The following is a 22453-nucleotide window of genomic DNA, read 5'->3' as shown; positions in this document are numbered from 1 at the left end:
CTGCAGATTGGATCCTCCAACTGTTCTGAGCCAGACTCTGAAACAGATTGACCCAACTGAGCCTGGGGTAAAGGAGGGCAAACACTCATGATAGTGTCACAGTGAGGATGTGAAAGGTGAGACAGGTTACTGGGATTAATTATTTTTGTTTGTTTATTTTAAGTGTTTCTTTCTAACTGCCACATGACAGGTGTCTGTAGCCATGTGTCCCTTTGCTTGTCAGCTTGTCCTCCCTCCAGTGGCACACAACATCCATGTGCTGCATCTTGTCTTAGTTCATCTTGGATGCTGCTCAGGGACAGAGCTTTGAAGTTTGTGCAGCATGTGATTCATTGTCTTACTGATGCTGAGGGGGTAATGGTGCTTGCTGCTTCAATACAAGTAACACGTACCAGCTTGTGCATTCCCATTCTTCAGTAGAGATGCTCTACAGAGTGGTCAGCATGTTGTTGAGGTCAGGCAGAGTAGTCCTTGCCTATAGAAGTCCACAGTGGATTAGTACTCTCTGGGGAATGCTGGCAATGGTGAGGAATAGAAAAGAAGGCTCTGCCCATGATACTCTTTATGATCTCTCTTCTGAGGATGCAGCCTGGTACTAGTCCTGGTTACCAAAGTGAATCCATAGCGGTGACTGGAGCAGGCAGTTGGTATTGGGGCAGTCGTGAAGGGCTCTGTGCTGTAGATCAGGTGCCAGACTGAGGAGGTCTGAGATAATGTGACATTTACACGTGCGCGGGTGTCTTTGCAGGTGTACCCCCTGTCTGGACCAGTGGAAGGTGGCACTAGAATCACCATCACTGGCTCAAACCTCGGGCAGAAACATCAAGACATTGCAGACACTGTCACTGTTGCAGGAATTCCCTGTGCCGTAGATGCTCAAGAGTATGAGATCTCTAGCAGGTAGAGTATCTGCAAACCTCCTCCCAGAGGCAGGCGTTGGCTTTTCCCTTGGCTGCCGACACCAGGCTGAGATTTTGTTGCCTTTTCTGTAGCAAGAATGGAGCCTTGCCCATTCCCTAGGGAGTGCCTCTGAGTGCAGTTGCCTTCTGATTAGTTTCTCCCCAGGCAGTGACCTTGGAGCGATAACTTGGTGTACAAGGCAGTGACCAAACAGTGCTGCCGTGTACCCAGCACACTGCTGGGGCCTTGTGGGTTAGCATGCTCAGGGAGTCTCAGGCTCAGAGCCGCTCAGTTTCATGCGTGTGTTCCCAGTCACAGCTTTATTTCAATAAAGCAAAGGATGTGGCTTTTCTAAGTGTCACTGCTAGGGAAATTTCATATTAACACATGGCAAGGATGAGAATGTGTGACTGGAGGTACAGCACAACTTGTTGCCCCCTGCTTGAGTGAGCATGTCCTTAGACTGTTATTTTTCACTTGCTGGCTAATCAACCTCCCAAAAACAAATGCAGTGAAAGGATCCCCTTAGCCTGGGACCGACAGGGGAGTCTTGTGGGCACTGTGCCACACTTCTGGTTAGCAGTGCCTAGCAGTTGCACAGAACCTGTGAAAGTACTGGCTAGGAGGAGGCTGAGAAGGGGAAAGAGATGTTGTGCTGAATCCAGCTTATGTCAGTAATAAAGGTAACTGAGTAGCTGGTGTGCCTGGTCAAGGAAGGGCTGTATAACAGGAAAATATAGTCAGGTCTGAGAGACGTGACTGAGGCTATTAGGTAACAGGGAGAAGGAGAAAAGAATATTTTCAGGGCAGGTAAGTGGGAGCCTTGGACAAGGGAGGGAAAGGAGCCAAGCAACCAGCAGGAGATGAGGAGAGAAGAGCAGAGCAATTGTGAGTAACCTCTCATCAGAGCTATCACAAGCCCATTTTTCCATCTCGTGGTATCTGTAGCACCCTTCCCCCAGGGAGTCAGGTAAGTTCCTGCTGGGAAGTGGCCTGCTATGTTGAGCAGTGTTGTCTGTGCTCTTTGTTTGTCTGGATCCATCTGCTTTCTGTTTTCATCCTAGAATTAGAGCATAATCTTCCTGGGGTAGCACTGTCTTTGTTCTGTCTGTCACCTGGCATCACAGGTGGTTGGCTTGAAACTGACTCCCTGCACTGCCTAGCTTCAAATTCCTGAGCCTTTTTGGTTGGGGGCATATAGCTGTGTATATGGAACTCACTCCTGAGCAAAGCACCAACAAAATTAATGTGTAAGGAAGCTGGCAAAAGTCTGCTACAGAACTGAGTTTTTCTGTAGGGAAATCAGTGCCGTCACATGGGACTCCTTGCTACTCTCTTTGAAGTATGACCTGATTTTTCACCATATCAGCTTCTCCCATGCCAAATTACAATGGAGGGACTGGAAAGAATGAAGGGGTGCATATCAAGGGAGCTGGCAGGTGCTAGAGGCTGCTGGCTGAAGAGCAGTGCCAGCTGGACCTCTTGTCTTGACTTTTGTTCTGCATGAGGCACAGTGCTGATGTGTGGATTGACCACTGCTAGCCCAGCATCACTCCAGAACTCACTGTTTGAATCAGCTCTGGTCTGTAGTGGAGTTCTTTGCCTCTCTGTGCAACTGCTACAGTGAGCTTCATCCCTTCTGTCCCACTGTCAGATAGAGTGGCTCATCTGAATGGCCACCTGCTTTACCTGCCACCCCTGAACCAGCTCGTAAAGGAGTTTCTCCGTGTTCAGTTGTGTGTTCTGAGCACGTGATAAGGCTGCAAGAGAAGGGAGCTGAGGTTGCCAGGTGGTTTTAGAACATGGCACAGTGGGTACAGCTCATCTTTCCCTTGCTGTGACACTGTTCTTGGATTGTCCTGCAGCATCGTGTGCATCACCAGTGGGAGCTGGACAGAGAGATTTGGGCACATTGTGGTGGAAGTGCCTGGAGGAGGACGTGGAGTCTCCGAGCATATTTTCACCTATCAGGTAATACAGCTGTCACTTCTTTGATGCCTCTCTCTGTTCTTTCAGTACTTCTGCTGTACAGGAGCGTAAGACGCCCTCAGAAACTTGATGCTGGTGTTCTTTTTTCTGATTTATTTGCTGTTTGTGTTCTGCGGGGTGTTTTTTTTCCCTATTGCTAAGATGATAAGAACAGCTCTGGTGGATCGTACTGAGCTATCTTTCTGATTTGCAGGTTTTTGTTTGTGACTTTGTTAGGACCTTGTTAGGACTTGTGACTTTTTCTTAATCTGAAAACTAAGAACTTGAACACTGCTTGAACAGTCTTTGCTTCTGACCTTCAGCAGCTGGCAGTGAGTCTGGAATTACTGTGCACTGCATGGATAGGTTTCCTTTATTTTTAAACACCTTTCTGATAAGTTGTTGATATCTTAAACCCAGCGACTATGGAATATTTAAGTAAGATACAACGCTCACTTTTCAACCTTGCTGTACAACTATGAATTAATGGTATGTGACTGGTTGGATGTCTCCATTTCCCTTGGGAGGAGGAAAGAGATGCCTGAAAAGTCTTGGGCTGTTACACTTTTGGCCATATGCTTTGTGTATTGGATTGTATTTGTTGTTGTTCTTCGGTTTCCTGATGACCATTTTTAGGCAAGGTGATGGGAGCTGCGTTCTGTATTGAAGATATGAGTGCAACAGCTATTTGTACTGTGTCATAAAGATTCCCTTATTATATTCAATCCATTTCCCAGGAATTGATAATGCTTGATGTGTTTTTTATTGAGATCTGTGCTTTGCAGGCAATGGAATTCTTATAGGCACTTGTTATGGGCATTAGCTATTTGAAAGCTCACACCTGGGCAGCTTTACTGTTGTTGTCTCCCAGCTCCTTCTCATTTAATCTATCTCACTTTTCATTTATTAGTAGTGAACTACTTGTCCCAGTCTGTTGCCAGGCCCCCTGAATGTTTGTGCACCATGTCTGTGGGACTGAGTTTTTGTTGCTGTGAATAATTTTACCAAATTTCCTTTCTCCTTCCCAAGTGACCCAACAACATGTTTAACTGCACAGGTCCTAACACAGATTCTTAGGGCTCCCTGCTGGTAATCTCCTCGTCTGCTAGACAAACAGACAGTTTATTTGCTACCTTATGTTTCCTATCTTGAGTTCTTAATCCAGTTACTGATCTGAACAATCCCTTTGAACTGTTGATCCTAGGGTTTGTGTGTGAGGCTTATGGCTTTGCTATTTGCAGCACTGATCTGCCTTTTGCATTTTGTGGAAAAATAAGTCCCTAGCTCACATTTCTTGCTGGTGTGGTTGGTCCCCTCCCTCTGCTGCTACCACTCCACAGTAAAAGGAGGTGCAGGACGCTAGGCTGTGATTAGGAATCTATAGCTTGTATTTTCAGAGTGCTGGAGATCCCTGTTGCTTTCTTTCCTTGCCTTATTTTGTGAGGTCCTTGTCATTCAAGCACTCAAGTTCTCTCTTTTATTCATTTATTTTTTTTCTTTCCCTTTTTCCTTCCAGAACCCAGAGTTGAAATCCATAGTTCCAACTCAGGGCCCCAAAGCAGGAGGAACCTGCCTTACACTGCTGGGCTCAAAGCTGCTAACTGGACATCCTAATGAGATCAGTGTCCTGCTCGGAGACCTCCCTTGCCACATGTAAGATCAGACCTGCCAACGTGCTGGCTGTGTGCTGCCCCAACTCTGCCCTAGAGCCCTGCAGGGCTGTCAGCATTAGACTTAGAACCTTTCATCATTAAACTTAGGAAGATGGGGGAAGAGGTTCACAGGCTGTCGGTAAGAAGCAAGGCACTGTATTAAAAAACCTGTCACTTCAGTGGCTCTATGAATCCCTTGTTCTCTTTTTTATCTCTCCAAGCCTCTCGGAGATGACAGAGGATCAGTTGGCATGCCAGACAAGTCCCAGCAATGTGTCCACAGAACTCCCAGTCACTATCAAATACGGAGACCAGGAGCGGAGGCTGGAAGGTTCCCTCTTCAGATATACTCTAGATCCCAATATCACTTTTGCAGAGCCACCCAAAAGCTTTCTCAGGTACAGAGACAGTGCTTGCACCTTCCTCAGGGCTCTGTGCTGTGGTAGGCAGGTACTGCAGCACTGCTGGCATGTTTGTTGTGTGGCACACTGGAGTGATGCCAGGCCTGTAGGAGTGCACATAAGCAGAGGAGTGGGAACATGGGCAAGACAGAGCTAGCAGTTAATAGGAGTGTGAGATGAGCTGCTTTTCTCTTCCAGTGGGGGGAGAGTACTCAGAGTTCATGGATACAACTTGGATGTTGTACAGAGCCCCAAGATTCGAGTTACAGTTTCTCCCTCTGAACGCCGGCGCCGAGGCCTGGGGAGATGGCGCAGAATCATCGCAGACACCGAGTGCCCCAAGGATGCTGTGTGCAGCATCCAGCAGGTAACAGGCAGAGGGCTCGGGGGGGCTGTGGGTGTGTGAGGGCTGGTGTGCTGCATTGCAGGGGTGGATTTCTGTCACTGGGGCATTTGGACCCGTTGCTCTGCTTGTGTCCTACCAACTAAGTCTTGGCCAAAGCAATGTCTGCCAGGTTAAGAGCTTTCACAAACACTGACATGAATTGGATCTACTTTTGCTTAGGGTTGTTCAACATTTTTCTGCTCTCCAGCTGCCTGTCTTGAGGTGTGTAACTGTGGAGGTATTGATCTGATCATCAAGACAGCAGATCTTGCAGCAGAATTGAGAATATTTGGTAGCCAAAGTACAAGCGTTTGTATTCATAGTGCAAACAATAGAGGGCTTCCTGTACATAAACTTGGAAGTCTTGCTGAGGTATAATCATCTGACATTTCATCTGGTATTCCAAGATACATGGTGAGGATGATGCTTTTCATGTTCTTACATGTATATGAAAGCTTCTCAAACCATGAAGGATGCTTTTTTTCCCATACTAAATCCCTTTTGGGTTTTTATTGCACAGATCTGGAGCTGAACGTGTGCCCAGTGGACATGCACTAGTAAAAGCTGTTTCTCCAGTATTTTTTGTGACTCTGAATTCCTATGGGGGAAGGGAAAAAAAAATTGACTCTAGTGCTTTCACCACATGTTGAAAATGTATGTAACCCAACACAGGACACTTCTTTCACAGAAACATTCAGGTTATTAAGTCTGCCTTGTGTTGGAGATCTTTGATCTAAAGCTGATGCTACTCCAGAATTTACTGCTGGGGGAATGGCAGAGCTAATTTCCACTGTTAAGAATTTGGTACTTGCAGCAAAACCAGTGCTCAGAAAACTGTCTTCAGAGGAACCAGGGAATTCCTCAGATCTTGTATTTTCCTCTCTACAATTAGCAGTTTCTCTGGCATTGCTCCAGATAAAAGGAGCACAGATTGGCCCCAAATTGTTCAGGGCTGGGAAGTATTGCAGGGCTGCAGGAGAAGTGTTAGTGGTTTCCCCACTGACATTTTTATCTTTGCTTTTAGTTTGAAGAACCATGTCTTGTTAACTCCTCCTACCTGATCCTGTGCAAAACTCCAGCCATTAACCTGCTACTGCGGAGTGTCCACATCAAGCTGGAATTTATTCTGGATAATCTGAGCTTTGATTTCAACTCATTGCATCCCATGCCCTTCTCTTACGAAGTCAACCCCATCCTCAAGCCGCTGAATGCTGAAGATCCTGCCAAGCCCTATCGTCACAAGCCTGGAAGTGTGATTTCTGTGGAGGTAACACAAGAAATAACATACGCTGTACAAAATTGTTGATGACCTTAGACTGTTTTAAATTGGTGTCATGCAGCATCCAGTGTTTTAAAGCATTTGACAGGCTTGCAGCCCATAGCAGCACATCTATTTCAGCCCCTGAGAAATGCCACCTAGTAAGAAGGGAAAAGGACTGCACCAAAAAAATCCTCTTGAGCCCATATGGATTCATAGGGCTCATAGAAAGTTCCATACTCTTATTTTTAGTCTCAATGTAAAGTAACACTATTCATGTATGAGATACTGGTATGAAAAAAAGCCTACACCTGCCAAACCCAAAGCTGCCAACCTTTTCATGTCACCTTAGGAGTGAAAAGAAAGGGCTCCTGTCATCTTGCGGTGCTGGTCTCCGTCGTCGTCTCTGGAACTACAGATAATGGAGATGGTTTTTAGTCCCATCTGATGTTCTGTTCTATTTCTGTTCCAGGGGGAAAATCTAGATCTGGCCATTTCCAAGGATGAAGTTATGGCCATGATTGGGGAAGGAATCTGTGTGGTGAAGACATTAACGAGGAACCATCTGTACTGTGAGCCTCCTTCTGAGCAGCCAGCTCCACGGCACCGCACAAAGCGGGAGGGCACTGACCTGCTCCCGGAGTTCACGGTAGGGAATCAGCAAGAAGGCATGTTTGTAGTAGATGCACAAGCAGGATGTGGTGCTAGGAGCAGTGGGACAGGGAGAAGAAAGGCAGAAGCCCTCATGGCAAGGAGCTGTTCTTGTTCTTAACTCTACCTGTAAGTGCCAAACACTGCCTGAAAATAAATGGAGCAGAATTCAGAAGTTGTGCTGTGGGACGTAGCCTTACAGGAGAGCTTTAGACCACCTGTAATCATGATGGAGAAGCCATTTCTTTGCTTTTCAGTGCTGCACCGAGCTTATGTCACGGCTGTGCTTTCTTTACAGGTGCAGATGGGAAACCTGAACTTCCTCCTGGGCAGAGTGCAGTACGACACAGAAAGCCAGCTCACCTTTCCTCTGGAGGCGCAGATTGGTCTGGGTGTCGGTGCATCCTTCGTGGCACTGATTGTTCTGGTCATTGTCTTCATATACAGGTGAGAGGCTGTTGCACTGTATGGGAGCTCCAGTTGCCCTGGAGTCCTTGGCAGCAACACAACAGCTGGTAAAGGACAGTCCCTGGGCTAAGATCATTGGGAACAATTCTGCTGCTTACAGGAGGAAGAGTAAACAGGCTCTGAGGGATTACAAGAAAGTTCAAATCCAGTTGGAAAATCTAGAAACAAGTGTTCGAGACAGATGCAAAAAGGAATTCACAGGTCAGTCACAGAGCTCCTATGTTTCTGCAGATTTGGGGAAGTTTGAAGAATCACACTGAGCCCTACTGCTTTTTCGTAGCTGCGTATTTGTTTGGGTAACTCAGGACAGGCTATAGCTTACATCCTATGCCAGTGCATTGAAACGTGGCCAAATGTCTTATTTAATGTTTCTTTTTAATTCAGAGCACAGTGATCTGTAAAGACCCCTATGATTCTCCAGTTCATCCTCCAGACTCAGATGAGGAGCTAAAGGTCAGGACAGCGCACTTGGAGGGATCTGAAGGGCAGCTGGTCCAGTCTGTGTGTAGAGCAGGTTAAATTACACCCCATACATATCCTGAGTCTGCAAACCTTGAACTTGAGCTGCTTTCAGCTGTGAGCCCTTGTGTGGGGCATCTACAGCTCTAGAACTGTGCAGGCAGCTCAGATTGTAATATACAACTAATGTGGGAAGGCAGGGAGGTGCAAGAAATTTCTAGTACTTTGTATATAGTTAATGCCTATGACCACAGATCAGTGCCAAACTGTGGCTTCCTCTTTATAAAACAGCAAACCAGCCCCTACCTGTAAAAGCGAATAATCACCAAATTCACTTTCTGGTTCCTCGTGCAGTTCTCCCAGTGCCTAGTCTAGTGATAGATGTTCTAGTAATGGGACCCTGGTGTGACTCTTCTGATAGGAAACGTGCTTCATCTTCCCAGCACTCTCATCCTGCTGGCTCTAATTCCTGCCTAGACTCGCTCTGTACTGTCACTTGGGTGATAATGGGGATAAAATCACAGGCGTTTCCTTTCCCCCAGACCTGATGACTGAGATGATGGACCTCACAAGTGACCTTGTGGGCACAGGCATCCCCTTCCTGGACTACAAGTCCTATGCAGAGCGCATTTTCTTTCCGGGCCACCGTGAGTCACCACTGCAAAGGGACCTGGACATCCCTGAGTGCCGTCGGCAAACTGTGGAGCAGGGCTTGGTCCAGCTCTCCAACCTGCTCAACAGCAAACTCTTCCTCACCAAGGTAACGTGCCTCTCTGTGCTGCAGCATGCTGTGGGATCGGGGTCGTGTTGCTGTTAACTGGTGGCAGGAAGCAGGCAGCGCTCAGTGAAGCTCATTCCTGTGCAGTTCCCTGTGCAGCACCCCTGCTTTCAAGAGCCAGTCGTTGTGGCTGCCTTGTTTGCAGTGGATTCACACACTGGTTTGTCTCTCCTCCCACCAGTTCATCCACACTCTGGAAATCCAGCGCACTTTCTCCCCAAGAGACCGGGCCTATGTGGCATCACTGCTTACTGTGTCGCTGCATGGGAAGCTGGAATACTTCACTGACATCCTCAAAACACTCCTGAATGACCTTGTGGAGCAGTACGTGGCCAAGAACCCAAAGCTGATGTTGCGGAGGTGAGCCAGGCAGATGTGAGATGTGGCCCCACCTGAGGGAACAGAGCTTTTCTGTCCAGATAGCAGACTTTGAAACTGCTGTGGGTAAGATAACATTATGGGATGAGCTGCAGTTGTAGAACCAATATGTGTCCAGGCAACACATGACAGAAATGATGGTACCTCTCACCCCAGCCAGCAGCTGGCAGGGAGGAAAAAAGATGAGAGAAGAAGCTGGCATTGCCCACCCCAGATTCCTGTTCTTTTGCAGCTGCTGCACGTTAGTTCTCTTCTTGAGTTCAAGTCTGGGACTGCCAAGTCTGCCAGTATCACTTGCTGTGTAGAGGTCCCTAGACTCACAATCGTGCCATGTTTGGAAACTAAATTGAAGTATCTCCTGTGTTCAGATCCCCATTAGCCTCTTGTCCAGTGCATCCTTCTGATCTGAACAAATTTATTTTGTTTGAGACCTGCTGGAGGCTGTCCTCTCTCCCCTCCTTGTCTGTCTCACTTCAGTTCTGTCATTTGGTGCCTCCTTCAGGCTGAAAAGTGCCTCAAATAAGAACTGGGATCAAAAGGATTTAACCTGAATGGTCCCTAAAGTAATTTATTCTTTCTCCCTCCTTTTTTGATCGTTTATCATTGTTTAGCATTCTCTTTTCTCAGAAGGGGTGATCTTTATCTCCAGTTCCATCCTTGCTGTGCAGTATATTCATGTGACCAACCCCATGCTCTCTTTCAGGACAGAAACAGTGGTAGAGAAGCTGTTAACCAACTGGATGTCCATCTGCCTGTATGCATTTGTGAGGGTGAGTTTTTTGTGCCCTTCTGGAGTAAAAGGGCCAAGAGGTGAGAGACAGTCACAGCTTTGCTCTTCTCTCACTATTAGCTGAAATAATGCCAGAGACATCCTGTGTTTCAAAAGTTACTGGGGAAGACAGATGCATTCATGCCACTCCACGTTTCAGGATGCCTTGCTAGATCGTGGCGAGCTCAGTGTAGCTCCTGTATCATCACAATGAAAGGCACACTGGCCATAGGCTGCTCTGTGTGTGGGGAGGATGCCCCTGATTTAATTACTCTCCTGGGAGAGAGTGGTGAGGAGTGTCCTTCTGATTAGCGGCATGGAGACAGAGCCATGCCTTGGTCTTACGTGTCCAGCTGGTCCTTAGCCCCTACATGTTCCTTGTGCTTGGAGTGGGAGCTGTTGGCAGAGACTTTCTTTGCCTGCAGTGGTAGCTGCTGTATCTCCTGGTATCCTCTGATCCACTGCTCTTCTCTCTACTTGGGAGTCTGTGATTCCAGGCTGTTGGGTTCTGCTGGGGGAAACAAGGTGGATTCCTGACAGGTGAAACTCCGTCCCTTCTGTGCCAGGACTCTGTAGGGGAGCCACTTTACATGCTGTTTCGAGGAATCAAGCACCAGGTGGACAAGGGGCCTGTCGACTGGGTGACAGGGAAAGCCAAATACACCCTGAATGACAACCGCCTTCTGAGGGAGGACCTGGAGTATCGCACTCTGGTAAGCACCAAATCTTTTGTTCCCTGTGGGCCTCTGGGGTGACAAGGCTCAGAGTCTGTCCTCATCAAGACAGAAGTACAGTATCCTGCCACTGTCTCCTGGCAGCCAGGTTTCTCCCAGCAGCATAGTGTTGTAGCTGAGTGAGAGCTCTTCTAAATGGGGCACTTTTACCCTAGCTGATAGGAGTTACCATCTCAGTAATGTGGTGTATGAGCCACTCTCTGTGTCTGGAAATAAGGGGATAAAATCACTGATGGCAATGGTGGAAGCCTCTCCCCAGCACAGTTAAACTGGCATCCAGCTCTCAGGGCAAGGCCAGGAACATGGCTTTCAGTGATACGTGCCATTTTCTTTTCTGAAACTTCTTCAGTGGAAGGAATAGACGTTAACTTGCTTTAATGGCAGAAGTCAAAAGTGTAGATGTGTGGGATGTGTCAGAATAGCTGTGACCTTTTCTTTTGTTCCACAGACTTTAAATGCTTTAACACAAGCAGGAGTTGCTACAGGAGGGGCAGAGGACTCCCAGGGGATTTCTGCTAAAGTGCTAGACTGTGACACCATAACACAAGTGAAGGAGAAAATCCTAGATCAGATTTATAAAGGGATGCCATACTGTCATCGACCAGACCCAGACACCCTGGATCTCGGTGAGCAGAACTCCTTGGTGCCAAAACTTAATGAGGACATTAAAAAGTGGTTGTTTCTGCACAGCACCCACATCTGCATGAAGTTTGTCGCTCTCTGCTGAGCTTGCAGAGTTCCTGACCGGTGGCCTTGTACTTTTGCTGGACCCAGCATGGCATGTCATAGGAAAGGCTATAAATGTAAGAGGCAGGGGTGGGAAAGAAGCAACTGAAGTCCAGCCCCTTCCATTTTGTGATGCTTGGGGCTCTTTGCCAGATCTGGACCATGGCAGTGGCTTGAGAAAGAGGATATGGGGGGCGGGGGATGGACAGAGGATGTGTATGGGATGAGAAGACTTTTGAGTGTAAAGATGCTGTAGTCCTAAGCCAGCTCTTGCTGCCAGTGGAGTCAGTGGTAACATTTAAATAATGTCTGTTAGGGAGGATTTTCTCTTTTCTGTCTTCAAGTTCCACTGGTTCAGGCTGGAGTGCAGTAGACTTTCAGAGATGCCTCAGCTTAACTGTTGTTTTTTTCCTTCCATGTCCTGTGTTTTAATGGCTGTAGAGTGGAGATCAGGGCTGGCAGGTCATCTGATACTGTCTGATGAGGACGTGACATCTGTTGTTCAGGGAACTTGGAAACGCCTGAACACTCTTCAGCACTACAAGGTCAGAACTGACTCTACTATTGCTTCATCTGCCCTTTCCTTTTTTACACACTGTTGTACCCCATTTATGACTGTGACTGTATTGTAAAAGTAGTACAGCTTTCGTTGCAGTGGCATATACAGATGGAGTCAGTATTGTGTCCTGAACTGTAATTTCTCAACCACCATAGTCCTCTCCCTAGCCTGCACTTGAGACCTGGACAGGTCTGGACCTTGAGGGCAGTGCTGCTAAGTTTGTTAATGTTCCAGTCCAAGTCAGTTAGGAGTTGATAATGCACTGGTCTGTGATGTAGCTTCTAGGACTGGAAAGATGATTTTTTTTTACCTACTTTGCACCAATATGTCACACTTGTTCTGAATGTGAATGATGTTGATCCCTGAGCACTGCCATTTTCTCTGTATGTCAGTTACTCAGACTGCACAAACTAGATTCTCCCTCCATCAGGACAGACAGTGGCGATGCCCCAATATCCCTGCTCCTATTAACACTACAGTGTGTTCAGAGTTTATTTTGCTCTACAAGCACTTGCCCGTTGTGCTGATGGGAAACATGCTGTTTGTTCTGAATGTTGACATTTGCGTGTGTACAGGTGCCTGATGGAGCAACAGTAGCTCTGGTGCCACGGCTGACCAAGCATATCCATAGAGAGAATCAAGATTACATCCCAGGAGAGAGTGAGTTTGATGTCTTATTCTTATAAAATAATTTTGTAGTACCTTGGTGGGACAAGAGTTGCCATAGCCCTACCTTCATGCTGCTATAGAAGGCTGATGGGCAATTTGAACCCTTATGAGATTGTCGAGAAATTGGAATTTTGAGCAGACAAGGTGAGAACAGTACAGAAATTGTCTTTAAATAACTGCCTGTTTAGAAACACCTATGCTGGAGGATGCAGATGAAGGTGGGATAAAACTTTGGCACCTGGTAAAACCAACAGAAGAGCCAGAGCTTCCCAAGCATCGTCGTGGAAGCTTGAGAGATCGAGAGCGAGCCAAGGCAATCCCAGAGATCTACCTGACACGTCTGCTCTCTATGAAGGTGAGAAGAGGCACAGATTGTGTTGCACTTAGGATCTTACCTTCTTTCATACCCCCCTGAAGGACTGCAGGGACATGTATGAGGATGAGCCTAGCACTGCAATACCAAACTTTCATTCCTACTAATGCATTAAGTTTTGCAGAGCCTCTAGGAGAGTGAAATGTGTTTATCATCTCTGGGTCCCACAGATAAAGGTAGGTGCTTAATGCTTGGCAGTGGAGTTTTTGGTAGCATTGGCGACAGGGTTCGTAGATCTGCTTGATTTCCACTTCATCAGTGGCCCAAAAGGTAGCATTGACCTGATTACTTCCTACAGCAAGATGATGCTAACTCCACATCAGCCATGCACAGACTCAGCTGCAATCATAAATCAGGCATAGCACCTGTTCACATTCTCCTTTTTGCTTTATTCCAATATCACTGTTGAAAATTGACCCAGGAACTTGTTCCTTAGTCTCTGTTCTTGAGAAAGGATCAGCTTTCCACTTTCCTGCTTGCAGAAGTGCAATTCCTCAAGGGAAAGCTGAGGCACTTTGCCAGGCAGTGCCTCTGTTCTGCCCACAAACTTTTTTTCTAGCTGCTGAGCAAACAAGCCTTTACTCTTCACTCCTGTCTGGCTCAACACAGCAGCTCGGCAGCCCCCCTCCACTGCTCAGTCTCTACACTGCAGTGCCAACCCGTGGTGTTGCAGGCTCTCTCTCCTGTAGTAACTCCCCAAACTGGCTCTGAGTGGGTCTGATTGCCTTCTGTGTTTTGGTTGTTCACAAACTTCAGCCTGGGGCCTCGTTTCTCCACTGCTGCTTCCTGCAGTGGATGTGAGGTTGTTTCAGGATCACTGAAAGAACACTGCTGAGCAAAAAAGGGTAACCTGGCCTGGGCTCTTCACTTTCCTCTATCTGTGATGACCATGTCCTGCTTGGTTCTCCACAGGGCACTCTGCAGAAGTTTGTGGATGACTTGTTCCAGGTGATCCTCAGTACTAGCCGCCCTGTTCCTCTGGCAGTCAAATACTTCTTTGATCTGTTGGATGAGCAAGCTTTACACTATGGGATTGCAGACCCCGAGACCATCCATATCTGGAAGACAAACAGGTATGGTCTTCAGGTGGGCCGTGACGGAGGTGTTGCTGACCTATTTGGAGCTACCTGCTTGCAAAGAGACAGCCACCTCTGCCTACTGAGGAGAAGCATAATGAGAGTGCAGGGCAGTAAAGCACAATGTGAAAAGCTGGTTTTGCTGTGAGGGCTAATTTGGGGTATGAACAGCAGTATGTGCAGAATATCTTCCAGCACAACAGCCACTTTCTGTACTGATAAGCTGTCATGCTTCCATCTTCCCTGCAGCCTCCCACTGCGGTTTTGGATCAACATCATCAAGAATCCCCAGTTTGTTTTTGATGTGCAGACATCAGATAATGTAGATGCTGTGCTCCTGGTCATTGCACAGACCTTCATGGACTCCTGTACCATTGCTGACCATAAGCTAGGGCGGGTAAGTATGGAGGTAGCAGCATATGGCTGGCACAGGCTGTGTGAGCAGTGCTGGCTCAAGGAGGCAGCAGCTCCATGTAGTCCTCCAAGAACAGCCTGCCAGGCCTGCGCCTTGCTCCCACGTGCCACTAGAGCATGGAGAGTAGCTCAGTGCAGACACCTGTGTTGAGGAGGAGTTTTGTTTAGATCACAAGTTTTCCTGGGGTGCTCTGTATTTGCAGCTCGCATCTGCTCAGGGTACAGAGCATGCGTGCTGTGCAGCAGACAGTGTGTGTCACACAGCGCATCTCGAGAGTCAGGCTGGCCATCGGAAAATACTTATTTGCCACCACTGTTCTCCCTGTGCCAAGAGTAGAATGGGTCACCAGAGGTGAGCTGGATCTCTGGAGGATTTCAGATTTAGTCTGTGTGAAGCCTTGACCAATGTGATACCATGCTGGTCCACAGTACGGTAGAAGGCAGGCTGGAGATCCCCGAGGTCCTTTCACCTTCATGGTTCCTCAGTCTGTGTTACCAGAAGGGAGGCCAGTATTTGAAGTGCCTCTGCACGAATGGCCAATGTTCCAGATCCTGGACAAATGACAGACAGCAGAATGGTGTCACCTGCTCAGGTTTGTGCACTGCGTGGCGTAGGAGCTATTTGTAACCAGTTCTTGTTTTGGATGTTCAAGGACTCTCCGATCAATAAGCTGCTCTATGCCCGGGACATTCCTCGCTACAAGCAGATGGTGGAAAGGTGAGCAGTGGGTGTGGGGAGTATAGTTTAAGAAGGATGCTAGGAGGAACGTGATGGTAATTGCCTCTGTACCACCATGCAGGTATTATGCAGACATTCGCCAGACCATCTCTGCCAGTGACCAGGAGATGAACTCTGCCCTGGCTGAGCTATCGCGGGTAAATAAACGTGTTTGTTTCAGAAATCATGCTAGCCATTCGTCTGTGCATCTCATAGGAAGTAGGTAATGCAAAGATCAGATATTCCAGCTGTGTGCTGTTCTACTCAGAACTACTAGTTGTTCCCAGTGGTTGCTTTGCTTCGTGGTACCACTGGGGAGAGAACACCGTAGGCTTCCAGGCAAGGAGTATGTTTGATTATTTTTTTCCTTCCCTAGGAACTGCTGGTGAATTCTCTTTCCCGTTGCTTTGTGCTGGGAGTGACTCCAGTACATCTCCTTATTAGTTATGAGGACACAGAATTTGCAAGAACAATTGTTAGATGTCACAGCTTTATCTAACTTCCTCTCTTATTTAGAATTACTCAGGTGACCTCAATTCCCTGGTGGCTCTGCATGAATTGTACAAATACATCAACAAGTACTATGACCAGGTGAGTGTGTTCCCAACAGGTATGAACTCAACCTTCTCCTTCTACCATCCAGTTAAAAAACAAAAACAAAAACAAAAAACCCAAATTAATTATTAAGAGCAGCCAGATTATTACAATGCTGCATATTGTTTCACTGACATACATAACTTCCATGTCATGAGTTTAATTTATTCTTGTCAATGAGGGAGGGAGGACGTCATGCAAACAAGGGACTTGGCTCTAACCCAGGGGGCTGTTAGCATTTCACTGCATTTGTTTAATATTATTATGTTTAATATTATCTCCAGCCAGCAGTGCTGCATGCTGGAGAAAGGCAGCCAGTGAGCTCTGTCTTGTTGCAGATCATTACTGCTTTGGAAGAAGACCCAACAGCACAGAAGATGCAGCTTGGATATAGGCTACAACAGATTGCAGCAGCTGTGGAGAATAAAGTCACAGATTTGTGACAGGTGCAGACAGACTGTTCTCCCCTGGCTGGACAGGGACAGTGCTCGTCCTCGCTGTGTGCAGGGTGTCCTGCTGTCATTGGAACCAGACTCTCCAAGGAGCCAGCAAGTGACATGAACGGGGTTGGCCAAGGCAGTACCAAGTACAAGCGTCCTTGCATCTCAGAGAATATTTTTTTAAAGTTGTTTTTTTTTTTTCTTTTCAAAAAGCGAAACAAATGAATTTCAGTTTTCCTCTGGCAGTCTCAGGGGACCAAGCAGCTCCTTCCTACAGTTATCAGGAGAATGTGCCAACCTTCTAAATGCTGCTGTTGAAGAGCCAGGTGGCAGCACCAAGCACCGTGTCTGTGGAGTCCTTGGCCTTGCGTGAGTGCCCTTGCCCAGTGCTGGGAGGCTCCCCTACTGGCTGCTCATTTTAATGGGGATACAGGAAGCTTTCCCCTGGTCTTACAGCTGCACTGACCTTCATCTCCATCTGGATGAGTGAGCGCTCCTGCTCTGTTCCACCTGAGAAGCTTCTTTGCAGCAATGTTTTCACTGGTTCTGGATGTTGGATGTAAGAAGGAGAGGGACCAATGGCAAAGGTCTCTTGCTCCCAGTGTTCTGGTCTTACTGCTTGGGTGCAACGTCTGTTTGGATGAGATACGTTCACCAGCACGCAGGCTTGCCCAGGAGCCCACTGTAAATGGGCCACCCCCCACCCTTCCCCTCAGGACAAATGTAGTGTGTGAGGAGTCAGCTGTCTGGCTGGTCCCAATCTCCACTGACCCAGCTCTGGATCTGTCAGAAGTTCAGGGGTTGTCCTGCTCTTTGGAAAAGCACAACAATGCCTTGTGCCACTTCCCCTTTCCTCTGGTATCTGGTTGTTCTGCTGCTCTGAACTGGACTTGTAAATACCCTCAGAAGGATAATGTATTTAAATGCTAAAGGAGAATGTTTAACTTTGTGGCTTTGAGACAAAGCTTTTCTTGGAGAAGCATCTCTGTGCACTTCTACTGACAAACGTCTGTCAGCACTGGAGCAAAGTTTTCTCCACTGCTTTGTCTGCAGGGATAACTTGTGGATGTCTACATTGTAACAGCAGCTTGCTTTTCCCCACAGCTCAGTTTGATGTTTAGCTGTGTGTTTCTGTTAGACTTGCCTTACACCTCAGTTTTGCCTCCCAAACTCTCCTGTTGTGGCACACAGAAGGGTGATTTGGTGAGCTGTGAACTCAAGGGAGCCATGAGGCACAACCACGTTCCTGAAGAGCATCTGGTGTCCTGCAAACAGCAGTGACTGATGTGAGGAAAGCAAGGCCAGAGCAGGTGTGCCATTAGCCTTCAGCTGTAGCTGGGCAGCGCCTCTGCTCCCTCCTGGAGAGCCGTCAGGAAGCCTCACAGCACTCTGCCCATAGTGATTGAATTCCAGTTTTAAAGGGTTTCCTTCACTTTCTTATCCCCCATTGAGTCCAAGCTGATGTCCTTCGTCTCTGAGGCAGATCAGGTCTGACTCCTCTGACACTGCTGATGGTGGTTGTGCAGGCCTGGAAGGACTAGAGCTAGATCAGGGCAGGATCACATGCCTGCCTCTCTGCGTTGCACATAGCTGCATTTCCAGGCCTGTGAATCAGCCGTGTGGCTTTGTGTGAGCACTGTGCAGTTGCAGGATGTTTTCCTGAGCAATATAACCAGCTAATGTTGGCATCTCTTCCTGCAAAGCCAGTGCTTTCCCATGAGCTCTCCTCCCAGCAGAATTCCCAGGTACTTTGTGTGCTCAGAGTGCTGCTGTCCTGCTGTGCAGAGCAGCTGCTGAGCAGGCCCTGTCAAGAGCTCCGTGTCTGCCAGCCTCCTTTCCCAGAGAGCACCAGTTTGTGTCTGTCTCTCGCCTGACCGCCCCATTCCATGGAACTTGTGGGAACTTAGCTTCTCTGAAACCTCTGTCTCAACAGAACATGGTAAAATTAGTCCCCAAAAAGCCGGGTGGAAGAAAGGACTTGGCAGTGTCTGCCAGGAGCTGTGTGCCGTAGGCTGCTGCTGTTTTGTGGGATTTCCCTCTGCTTTCCCAGAACGAGGTGGTGCAGGACTTGATTCTGGATTCCCTTCACACAAGTAAGGGAGGGAGACTCAGGAGCTCTCCTAGGGATCCAGGTCTCTCCTGCTCTGCACTGGCAGCTCTGTGTTCTGTTGCGTCTCTTCTGCTGTTGCTGCGGTCAGATGAATTCTGTCCACACAGCCTGGCTCAGGCTGCCAGGGAAGCAGGTCCACATCCTCTTTCTCAGTAGTGCTTCTGGATGTTGGAGATTATTTACTTTCTCTGAGAATATCTGTGAAAGTCAGCTTTTATCAAAGCAATAATCAAGGCATAAGAGTAGAGCTAAACGTAAGTGATTTCTTTAACATCTCAAGTTTGCCCCTATGTGGCTGACCAGGAGGCACTGCCCGGCGCAGGGGCAGTGAGTGGTGCCCAGCTCTCCCCACTGCTTGCCTTTGGAGTTGTAGGTAACAGTATCCTGCTCATTGGGGGCATGTGCTGCAGCTCCTTTGCTGGGTGCTTACGCTTGGCCCTGTTTCCGTCCACACCACGCTCCTGTGGTAAAAAGCATTACTACAACAGGGTTCTGTTGCATTGAAATTTGCACAAAACAGCTTTTATTATAAAATTCCCTAGTGCAGGGAAGACTTTATTTATTATTTCTCATAATTCACGTTTCTTCCAGTCTCTGCCTGGTTTCTCAGCTTGTTGGGTGCGCTGGGGATGGAAGGAGCCCCTCTGATGCTCCTGCAGGCAGCAGAATGGAGCAGTGGAGAATGTAGGTGCTGTGAGGGGATGTCACCATGTTAATCGTGTCCTCAGAAAGATGATGTTGAATGGCAGGTTTGGGGTCTGCTTTGTACTGCAGTCAGAGAAATACATTTGATTTCACCGTGGTCTGCATGAAACGCTGATAACTGGTCAGTATTAAGGTAAGCGTCATGAGTGAGTTTGAGTGTCTCCTGTCAGTAAGGCTAGGAGTAGCCAGCACCCACACGATGGAGGTGTGAGAGTGCTTGCCTTCATCTGTTTGGTGGCGAACTGTAGGCTGTATCTGGAAGCTTTTTTCTTTAGTAGAAAAGATGGGTAATTTCTTTTTAAAGAAAACAAGAGGGCTTTTAGATCCTGCTGCCTTGGTGGAATGCCATTTCTTTTTCAGGGTATGCCCCAGTTGCAGCAAGATGCTGCTTTTTTGGTGCCTTTCTTGTCAGAATGATTGTTTTGGTTTCCAGAATACCTAGCTTGTGCCCGTAGCCCTTCCTCCTGGTCTTGTCCAGGTTTTTGCCCTCTCCCAGCCAGGCAACTTGGTGTCTCTGTTACAGCACGATCTGATCTGCTTTTGTGCCCTGCCACACCTTGAGTTCTGCTCAGAGCACCTGAGGTACTGTCTTTCTCAAATTGGAATTAATAATTAATATAAAAAGCTTGAAAAAAATCTGAATTTTGTTACATAGTGTAATAACTGTTTGTAGATACTGTTCTGAGATGTAGGAATCTTTTGGTGATATAAGAGGTTTTGTCTGTAAATAATCAGTTTAGAGTTCAAATGATTTTAATAAAGAGAATTCTTACACAATAATTCAATAAATTTTAATATACAATCTGTGTGTCACACTTGTGTTGAACAGTAATGTGATGGCCCACAATGTGTTCACCTTCTGGCAGGTGAGTGGGGACAAATCTGGTCCAGGACAGCTACAGCTCTGGCTGTTTTTGCAGGAGGGGTGAGCGTGATGCAGACCGAGGCTTCATGCTCCTCCATTGCTGGTGTCCACCAGGGTGAGGCAGAAAGCAGAATTTCTCTAACAACTCCTAATTCTTAAACTAATTGCAGCAGGCTCCTTTTCTTTACTAGCAGTTATAGGCGGTTTGCTTTATCGTGTGTGTGTGCCTACACACATAAAACACCACTGTGCTTAAGTGCTGCCCTCATCTATGTGTGTGTTCTTCCTGGCCTTTTATGGGTTACAGAGCTCTCCTCCTGTGAAGCTGAGCTCTCCCCCTTGCTGCTGCACTGCTTCTGGCTCCGTCTCAGCCCCCTCCTACGATATTTTTAGTGCTGAAGGGGGCAGGTGAGAGGAGAGGGGCACAGGCAGGGGGGAGAAGTGAGGCCCTGGCCTGGGTTTGGCAGCAGGGCAGGATTAACCCCTTGCTCCAGGGCTGGGTCTCTGCAGGCTCTGCAAGGAAACCTGAGCTGCGCAACGCCAGGGCCCCCGGCCAGGGGAAGGCTGAGGCTGCCAAGCGCTGCTGCACGTGGGCGCTGGGGGAACGCACGGAGTGCTTTCGCTGCGTGTGGTCCCGCGCTCCGTAGCGGTGCAAAGCACTCGGTGCCGTGGCTCAGTGAGCCTGCACTCCTTTCCCATTCCTTCTGCGGGGGTGGGGGGGCACAGCTGTTACTGCACTAAAACCTGCAAGCAGCCGAGTGAAAGTGCTGCCAGCACATCTGTGCAGAACTGTGCTGCCTTGTCCCCGAGTCTGGAGAGCCCGTGTGACTCACGGGCTGCTGAGGCAGAGGTGCCTTGAGCGCAGGCAGTGGGGCAGTAGGGGGGTGGGAGCGTCTCCCCTCCGCCGAGCGCAGGCTGGTGAGCGCTGTGCCGTGCAGAGACGGGAGGTGGTGCCACTGCTACGAGGCTGGGCCGCGCAGCCTGCTGCCGTGCTCCGGGGAGCAGTGGGAACCACTGCAGAGGGGAAAGGCTTTCCTATTTCCATCTCAGCAGAGTGGTGAATTTTCCTCTATAAATAGTTGCTCGGGAGACCGTGGAGCTCCAGCAGGGTGACAGACCTGCTGCCAGGGCAGCTGAGGCGGGGACTGCACAGACAGGTGCAGTGAACGGCAGTAAAGGAAACCCATCACAGCTGTCCTGGGTCTCCTGCTGCCCTGCAGCCAAGGTTGTTCCCAGAAACGGTGCTGAGATCTGATACCCTGCGCCCCGGCACATCTACCCAGTGATGCAGAAAAGTTTGGCTGGCCCAAGGACAACCCTCCCAAGCAGTGCAGACTAAAAGGAGAGCAACACCAGCTGGTATCTCACTTTCGGGAGCTCCAGCACGAGCCAGATGATGAGAGGGGTGCCATCCCCTGCCTCCTGAGCTGCATGGTAAGTGTGCAGGGCCACAGGGGCTGAGCCCCACGTGCCTGCTTTTATGCCGTGTGTTGTGACTTGCAGGGATGCTACACTCAGCCAGGACTTACCACGTCTGTGCTGGATGAAGATGAAGGCACATATTGCTCTGCTAAATACTCCAACTCGGGTTCAGGAGCTGGGGTGCATGGCGAGTGGTGGGCTGGCTCCTTGCACCCTTCTGTGCAGGCGAGGTGAAGCATCGCTGCTCCCTGCTTAGCTAACTGGTACCAGCACATTTTTGGGCTGAAGTTCTCTGAGCTGGTCCAGGCCTGCAGCAAGTCAGTGGGTTCTGCGTGATGTAGCTTTTAATGAAAAAAAAAAAAAAAAAGTTTTTTAATATATCGACTGACAAATAACTACAAGCATTGTTGGGTTTTTGTTGTGCTTTTTGTTTTTTATCATAAAGCTTCGAAAAGTGTGTTTCCGTCTTCTGTACCAAAGTACAAAGCAATGCTCTTTACCCTGTACTGGATTATCCACGTCAGTGCAGTGGGCAGGAGGTGAATTCGCACACACCTCAGGAAGGACAGCAGGGCACTGTGAGCTCAAAAACTCCGTCAGCCCAAGTGCTAGGGTGTGTCTGATGCTCACGGAGTCTGACTTTGGATCCTAAGCAGTAGGTCACCGTTCTTTCCCACCAAAGACTCTTATTATCACAGAAATCCATCTAGGGAAGATGCTGAACCCTCATCTCCCATTTTTCCTTTGGTAGTGACTTAAGAAACAAAATCTTCAGGGCTTCTGCCCAGCTCTTAGAGATCAACTCCTTGTTCTAATTATTTGACAAAACCTTAGAAGACGTGACTGAAGAGGTATCTATCAGGTGGTGCAGGAGCTTGCAAGGTTATTGATGGGCTATGTCTGTGCACAAATAAGGACAATCCTGATTTCACCTCCGTATCATAGCTAGGACTCAAGTAAATATTCGCTGCAGGGAGTGGC

At 48.1% G+C, this 22453-nt stretch overlaps 1 protein-coding gene across 1 annotated transcript in view; it reads left to right on the top strand.

Moving 5' to 3' along the window:
- Positions 1 to 19987, top strand: part of PLXNB1 (plexin B1) — a 51986-nt gene extending 31999 nt beyond the window's left edge. Inside the window, exons 15-37 of the mRNA XM_042823256.1 lie at positions 749 to 900; positions 2766 to 2871; positions 4385 to 4521; positions 4742 to 4918; positions 5120 to 5288; positions 6331 to 6573; positions 7037 to 7213; positions 7514 to 7662; positions 7784 to 7884; positions 8685 to 8902; positions 9102 to 9280; positions 10002 to 10068; positions 10634 to 10780; positions 11250 to 11427; positions 11969 to 12072; positions 12662 to 12746; positions 12944 to 13110; positions 14041 to 14201; positions 14454 to 14601; positions 15272 to 15336; positions 15419 to 15494; positions 15853 to 15927; positions 16269 to 19987. Coding sequence (XP_042679190.1) covers positions 749 to 900; positions 2766 to 2871; positions 4385 to 4521; positions 4742 to 4918; positions 5120 to 5288; positions 6331 to 6573; positions 7037 to 7213; positions 7514 to 7662; positions 7784 to 7884; positions 8685 to 8902; positions 9102 to 9280; positions 10002 to 10068; positions 10634 to 10780; positions 11250 to 11427; positions 11969 to 12072; positions 12662 to 12746; positions 12944 to 13110; positions 14041 to 14201; positions 14454 to 14601; positions 15272 to 15336; positions 15419 to 15494; positions 15853 to 15927; positions 16269 to 16373 — 3186 coding nt within the window. The 3' untranslated portion in view covers positions 16374 to 19987. The remainder of the gene's footprint in view (positions 1 to 748; positions 901 to 2765; positions 2872 to 4384; positions 4522 to 4741; positions 4919 to 5119; positions 5289 to 6330; positions 6574 to 7036; positions 7214 to 7513; positions 7663 to 7783; positions 7885 to 8684; positions 8903 to 9101; positions 9281 to 10001; positions 10069 to 10633; positions 10781 to 11249; positions 11428 to 11968; positions 12073 to 12661; positions 12747 to 12943; positions 13111 to 14040; positions 14202 to 14453; positions 14602 to 15271; positions 15337 to 15418; positions 15495 to 15852; positions 15928 to 16268) is intronic.
- Positions 19988 to 22453: the final 2466 nt, after the last annotated feature.

The sequence above is a fragment of the Centrocercus urophasianus genome, unplaced genomic scaffold, assembly GCF_019232065.1.
Source record: "Centrocercus urophasianus isolate 14NV4802_14NV808 unplaced genomic scaffold, USGS_Curo_1.0 seq_22, whole genome shotgun sequence".
Taxonomy (NCBI): domain Eukaryota; kingdom Metazoa; phylum Chordata; class Aves; order Galliformes; family Phasianidae; genus Centrocercus; species Centrocercus urophasianus.
Note: the sequence above shows the minus strand (reverse complement) of the source record. Positions and strands in the feature narration are given on the sequence as shown.